Source organism: Sinocyclocheilus anshuiensis, unplaced genomic scaffold (genome assembly GCF_001515605.1).
Source record: "Sinocyclocheilus anshuiensis isolate Anshui unplaced genomic scaffold, SAMN03320099.WGS_v1.1 scaffold257, whole genome shotgun sequence".
Taxonomy (NCBI): Eukaryota; Metazoa; Chordata; class Actinopteri; order Cypriniformes; family Cyprinidae; genus Sinocyclocheilus; species Sinocyclocheilus anshuiensis.
Window position 1 is genome coordinate 2,838,742 of NW_015539889.1, and position 7,478 is coordinate 2,846,219.

Sequence of the window (7,478 nt, forward strand, 5' to 3'; positions counted from 1 at the left end):
ACTAACGGAAACTAATGGGACCTTATTGTAAGTGTTACGAATTCTCCAAATTCGAATTTTTAGTTTACGGCTTTAATTCAAATCCAACTCGAATCCAGATTTAGAGTGCATGGCTGCTTTCTAGCACACGATGGCAGCACTGCGCAGAAGAACGGCTCGGATATTCCAGGTTGATTCTCTCGAGGATGTGAACCTTTCCTTCCTGTTTCAGTAACACAGGCAGCGTATCCTCCGCATAGTGGGCTGCAATAGACATATATCAGGCCTCCATAATGGCTGTGTTCTTAGCCTTTGCGTTACAAAGTCGCTTAATTCATAGCTTCAATCGCGCCAAATGCGTGATTATATTAATTTAGCATCGTTATTTTAGACATTTTATTTATTGTCGCCGCGCGTCTGTATAGACGGCATCAGGAGCACGCGCTGTTCTCTGGCAATTGTTCCCACCATATTCTCATGGCGGAGACTAAAATCATTTACCATATAGACGAGGAGGAAACTCCTTATTTGGTGAAACTGTCAGTAGCTCCAGAGAAGGTAACTTTGGGAGATTTCAAAAATGTCCTCAGCAACCGACCGGTCAACAGCTACAAATTCTTCTTTAAATCTATGGATCAAGATTTTGGGTAAGTCGAATGATGGGAAGTGTCATTGTATTCATTCATTAATTGTATTCAGTCCATGGTGCGAATGAAGCTGTCATCGTGGCAGGGATGGTTTGTCATCATTAGCACCTGCCTGTCATTGGTGATGACTGTATCATCTCCTCCTTTGTGGGATCAGCATCAGAATACAGTCATGCTCTTAGCTGTTCAGTATGCCATAGCACAACATACTGTACGTTACATCTTTTTGCTTCTTTGATTAGCATGGTAACCGACGTTTGACCTTTAGCAAGAGGAGTGAGAAAGCAACCAGCAATAACAGACAAAAAATGACATTAATCATTGACTGATTCCTGATTCTGATTTTCTGCCAGTTTATGAAATCTTGCTTTACAACCTTAAAACATCTTAAACCAGCCTAAGCTTGGTCAGGCTTGTCTAGTAAGTTTTAGTGTTTTTTCCCTGCTGGTCAGACTGGGAGACCATCTTAAATCACCTACGCTGGATTTTCTACACCTCTATATGTGTCTGCATGGACATTTGTGATGTTATGCTGGTGAGATACTTTGGTTGGATTTTTTTTTTGTCCTAATAATGCCAACGCAGTGTGCATCTGAATGCTGTTTCAAAGGATATTTTGATCAGTTTGGGGCTCTGGTTGATGCAGGTTCATTTAAAGTGTTTAGATTCTTGTGGCATGAAAAAGCTAAGGTGAAGTATTGCTGAGTAACATTATCCACTTTAGTCTTTTCAGAGCAGTCTAATGTGATTGTCATCCTAAATTAACACTTTCCACTAATTGGGTACAAACAGGACATAAGTAGGATCATCAACATATGGTCAGTGAAAGGAGATGCTTTTGAAACTGAAATGTTTAACTTCAGGACCTTTTTTTGAAATGCAGGCACAACTAAATATATATTTTTGTTAATTAAAATGAGTTAATAATTTTATTGTACTGCTCAAAGAAAACAAAAATAATGCCTTTATTCAACAATTTCTTCTCTTCCGTTTCAGTCTTTTGACGCACGTTCACGAGAGTACCACGACACATGCGTGTGGTGCTGCTGACGCAGGAGCCGGCGTTCTGACATAGAACGTCCATCTCTCTTAGTTCATCATCTGTATATTCTGGTTCAAAAAAGTAAGACTGGGCAAAAAAATTGCAAGTCTTCCTCTCTGTCGAAATCTTCAGACATGTTTATGAAGACTGTTTTATGTGCAGCATCTGTCTTCCTCTGCTGTAAACTAGGCACAGCGCATCCGGGTTGTACGTCAGAAGGCCGGCTCCTGCGTCAGCAGCACCACACGCATGTGTCGTGGTACTCTCGTGAACGCGCTTCAAAGACTGACACGGAAGAGAAGAAATTGTTGAATAAAAGGTTATTTTTGTTTTCTTTGTGCACAAAAAGTATTCTCGTCTTGAACGTGGTAATTGCATTGCTCTCTATGCAGGGTCAGAAAGCTCTCGGAATTAATCAAAAATATGTTAATTTGTTTTCCGATGATGAACGAAGGTCTTACAGGTTTGGAATGACATAAGGGTGAGTAATTAATGACAGAATTTTTGGGTGAACTAACCCTTTAACGTGACATTAGTTCTTGTAATAGCCACCCGACTGTCTTAAGTTAGAGTTTCTTAGCTTCCTGCTGCTACATTGACATTAAATTCACCTGTATCTTTGTATTGCCTGATAAATTTAATGTACCCTGGATTATTTATCACAAAACTTTGCTTTCTCATGAAATAAGAATTTCCATTGCAAAGTACAGATTAGGCGAAAATGTACCAACATCCTCACTGAACCATTTCATTTAAATACATTTACATTTACATTTATTCAAATGCATGTGTTCTTTTCTCAGGTAAACGCTCTTCCTTCTGTAAGGTACATGTACATGAGTTGGTAAAAGGTCACAGGTGACTTATTTCTGTTATGCAGTACTTTTCATCTTTGTAACTTAAAGGGATAGTTCACCCAAAAATGAAGATTCTGTCATTAAATACTATGCATTATTACATATGCATGAGTTACTAAAGGGTCACAGGTGACTTATTCCTGTTATGCAGTACCTTTTTAAATTTGTAACCTTAGCTTTTGCATACAGTATGTGTTGCGATATAGAGTTCCGTTTACTTTAGCAATCCTTGTTGCATTATTTTCCAATGGTGACTTTTTAAAAATGGGGAAAGCATGTGTCGCTTTTTCCAAAGTTTTATTAAAGGTATCTCAGTGTCCATTTAGATTCTGGTTCTTAAATTACTGGTTTAGATGATTTAACAAGTTTATACAAGTCTTCCTCTCCTACAACAGAGAATGAGTGGAATTGTTCCTCGGGAGATCTATAATGTGCTATCTGATGTGATACTGTAGCTGACAGCTGCATGGTTATAATTTTATCTCTAATAGTATCGATTTTGGAAGTAAACAAGTTCATAAAGTCTTACTGCTGTCCTTTTGGGAAATGTCTGCGTGTGTTGATGCTTTATTTTTCGTTAATTTAGCCACTGTATTGAATAAATACCTGGGGTTGTGTTTATTTTCTTCTAAAAGAGATGAAAAGTAAGTAGAGATGTAACGGTATGAAAATTTCTTATCACGGTTATAGTGGCCTAAATTAGCACGGTTATCAGTTTTATCACGGTTTTGTTAAAATGTGCTGGAAATGTTCAAAAAGTACTGACACATAAATTGTGTTTTGTATTTAAAATCAACATACAATATATAAAAATTACTTTTTGTTTGCATAAACACTAAAACAATAACATTACCAATGATGTCCAGATTTTAAATGACAACATGACTGACACCAGTTTATCTAATAGCATGTACGAAATGTTCAAATAAAGCTTTGGAAAAAGTTTCATAAAATGGTAAACCTCACATTTCAGCCTTTAAATAAAGAAAGGGGTTAAGTCAAAATGATAAATGATTAATAAAGGATCATATGTATTTTATCTGCTCCATAAATAATTCTAGATACCTTATCCGAATTGTTTAAATGTGTAGAATCTAAGCTTGTTTTTCATCAACCAGTCAAAATTTACAGCAGGGCATGCAAATTCGGTCCGTTTTTTGGCCAGACAAAAATTGCACACAGGCTGAATGTAAATAAAACACTGTAAATCCACTCTCTGACACTAGGTGGCGCTAATGGAACAGCTGAATTAGAGCTGTTTCCCGTAACCTCCGTTGACAAAGCAGCACTGCAACAAGAACACTACTTTATTAGGTATTATATGGAGTGAAGATGAAAACAAAATGCCATCGAATCTTTTCTGAAGACAGTCAGAACCTTCAGAGTTACATTCATGTAATTAATTCATTCGCATAATTATTTGTATAATTCCCTTAGCACTCTTTTAAAACCTCCCAGCTTTCTACCATGTTTTCACACAAAACGAAACTACTCTGTGTGCTGTGTGCACGTGAGACTGTTACTTAAAACTGTGCTTTATGCTGGACAGTATTTTTTTGTCCTGAGTTGTTCAAATCGCGGTAATTGAATACAGTTTTAAATTAATGATAATTAAAACATGAAACGGTAATACTAACAGTGGGGAATTTTATCATGATTTATCGTCAAACCGGTAATCGTTACATCCCTAAAAGTAAGCAGATCTAGAAGTTTTTCATGCTTTTCTGTAGAAGCAAATACTTTCCCTCCATGCAAAACGAAATACCTCTAGTTTTGTTTTCTTCCAGCTGTGCTCCATTTTCCGGGCTGCTCTCTTTAGGGCGCAAGTGTGCTCATTATACCACAGTGTCTGACTGTTTTCCTGTGTAAAGGAGCAACCGTGGCTAAAGTGCTAGAAAAGAGGGCGTACACAGTTTTTTAAAGCTATTAGATAAGCTGAGGAATTGAGACAAATCAGGAAGATTATTTACAAAGCAGTCTTGTCGTAGAAGTGATGGTTGTACCATATTTGTAACAAGGAGTTGAATTTGCAGCTTTAGCTATATGGAGTATACACGAGACTAGATAATGATCCGAGATCCGGTAATCGTTCCATCCCTAAAAGTAAGCAGATCTAGAAGTTTTTCATGCTTTTCTGTAGAAGCAAATACTTTCCCTCCATGCAAAACGAAATACCTCTAGTTTTGTTTTCTTCCAGCTGTGCTCCATTTTCCGGGCTGCTCTCTTTAGGGCGCAAGTGTGCTCATTATACCACAGTGTCTGACTGTTTTCCTGTGTAAAGGAGCAACCGTGGCTAAAGTGCTAGAAAAGAGGGCGTACACAGTTTTTTAAAGCTATTAGATAAGCTGAGGAATTGAGACAAATCAGGAAGATTATTTACAAAGCAGTCTTGTCGTAGAAGTGATGGTTGTACCATATTTGTAACAAGGAGTTGAATTTGCAGCTTTAGCTATATGGAGTATACACGAGACTAGATAATGATCCGAGATATCATCACTCTGCTGCAGAATTTCAATGCCATTGACATCAATTCCATGTTATAATATTAAATCTAAAGTATGATTACAACAATGAGTAAGCCCTGACATGTGTTGTCTGATTCCATTAGAGTTTAGAATGTCTATAAATGCTGATCCCAATGCTTATTTTTCATTATCTATATGGATATTAAAATCGCCAACAATTAAGAATTTATCTGCTGCCAGCACTAGCTCAGATAGAAAATCAGCAAATTCTTTGATAAAGTCTGTATGGTGGCCTGTAATTTACAGCAGGGCATGCAAATTCGGTCCGTTTTTTGGCCCCCAAATAAAATTGCACACAGGTTGAATGTAAATATAACTCTCTTTAAATCCACTCTCTGACACTAGGTGGCGCTTATAGAATAGCAGAATTACAGCTGTTTCCGTAACCTCCGTGGACCAGGCAGCATTGCAATTAAGAACACTAACTTGGAGTGAAGATGAAAACAAAATGCCATAGAATCTTTTCTGAAGACAGTCAGAACCTTCAGAGTTACATTCATGTAATTAATTCATTCGCATAATTATTTGTATAATTCCCTTAGCACTCTTTTAAAACCTCCCAGCTTTCTACCATGTTTTCACACAAAACGAAACTACTCTGTGTGCTGTGTGCACGTGAGACTGTTACTTAAAACTGTGCTTTATGCTGGACAGTATTTTTTTGTCCTGAGTTGTTCAAATCGCGGTAATTGAATACAGTTTTAAATTAATGATAATTAAAACATGAAACGGTAATACTAACAGTGGGGAATTTTATCATGATTTATCGTCAAACCGGTAATCGTTCCATCCCTAAAAGTAAGCAGATCTAGAAGTTTTTCATGCTTTTCTGTAGAAGCAAATACTTTCCCTCCATGCAAAACGAAATACCTCTAGTTTTGTTTTCTTCCAGCTGTGCTCCATTTTCCGGGCTGCTCTCTTTAGGGCGCAAGTGTGCTCATTATACCACAGTGTCTGACTGTTTTCCTGTGTAAAGGAGCAACCGTGGCTAAAGTGCTAGAAAAGAGGGCGTACACAGTTTTTTAAAGCTATTAGATAAGCTGAGGAATTGAGACAAATCAGGAAGATTATTTACAAAGCAGTCTTGTCGTAGAAGTGATGGTTGTACCATATTTGTAACAAGGAGTTGAATTTGCAGCTTTAGCTATATGGAGTATACACGAGACTAGATAATGATCCGAGATATCATCACTCTGCTGCAGAATTTCAATGCCATTGACATCAATTCCATGTTATAATATTAAATCTAAAGTATGATTACAACAATGAGTAAGCCCTGACATGTGTTGTCTGATTCCATTAGAGTTTAGAATGTCTATAAATGCTGATCCCAATGCTTATTTTTCATTATCTATATGGATATTAAAATCGCCAACAATTAAGAATTTATCTGCTGCCAGCACTAGCTCAGATAGAAAATCAGCAAATTCTTTGATAAAGTCTGTATGGTGGCCTGTAACAGTAACCCAAACGTCAATAGGGATTTATCATTAACACTTATTACTCTAGATAATGTTACAAAAAACAACATTACTTCAAATGAATTATACATGAAACCAGACCATTGAGAAATGCTGAAAATATTACTATAAAATTTACCAACACCTCCCCCTTTACCTTTTGGACACGGTTCATGTTTATAGGGGGGCTGACTTATTTAAAGTAATGTAAGCATCTGGTTTTAGCCAGGTTTCTGTCAAACATAGCACATCTAGGTTATGATCTGTGATCATATGTCATATGTCATATGAAAGGGACCTAATATTGATTAAGCCAAGCTTTATCATGTGTTTATCTGTATTATATTATACTTCTGTTCTAGCAGATGGTCGGTTTAGCCAGTCTGTCTGCTTCCTGACCTGGGCCCCAGTTAATCAAGTACAAACGTTAATACTATGTGCCATATTTCTAGAGAGAAGAGCGGCACCACCCCTGGATGGATGAAGACCGTCTCTTTTCAACAGGTCAGGTCTGCCCCAAAAACTCATCCAATTGTTTATGAAACTTATGTCATACTGCGGGCACCACTTAGACATCCAGCCACTGAGTGACGACAGTCTGCTATGTATCTCGTCACCACGATAAGCAGGGAGGGGACCAGAGCATATTACAGTGTCTGACATCATGCTTGCAAGTTCACACACCTCTTTATTGTTATTTTTAGTGATCTATGAATGGCGAAGTTGAACATCATTAGTGCCAACATGAATAACAATCTTACTGAATTTACGTTTAGCATTAGCCAGCACTTTTTGCCAAGATGTCAGGCGCTCTGGCTCCCGGTAAACTTGGGACTATCGTGGCTGGTGTCTCTATTTTTACATTCCGTACAATAGAATCGCCAATAACTAGGGCACTTTCATCAGGTTTCTCAATGGGTGCACCACTGAGTGGGGAGAATCTGTTTAATTGTATGATCGGAACGGAA

The 7,478-nt window shown here is 37.6% G+C and overlaps 1 protein-coding gene across 1 annotated transcript in view; it reads left to right on the forward strand.

The window, feature by feature from the left end:
* The first annotated feature begins 216 nt into the window (after positions 1 to 216).
* Positions 217 to 7,478, forward strand: part of LOC107685713 (segment polarity protein dishevelled homolog DVL-1-like) — a 37,728-nt gene continuing 30,466 nt past the window's right edge. Inside the window, exon 1 of the mRNA XM_016482406.1 lies at positions 217 to 626. Coding sequence (XP_016337892.1) covers positions 457 to 626 — 170 coding nt within the window. The 5' untranslated portion in view covers positions 217 to 456. The remainder of the gene's footprint in view (positions 627 to 7,478) is intronic.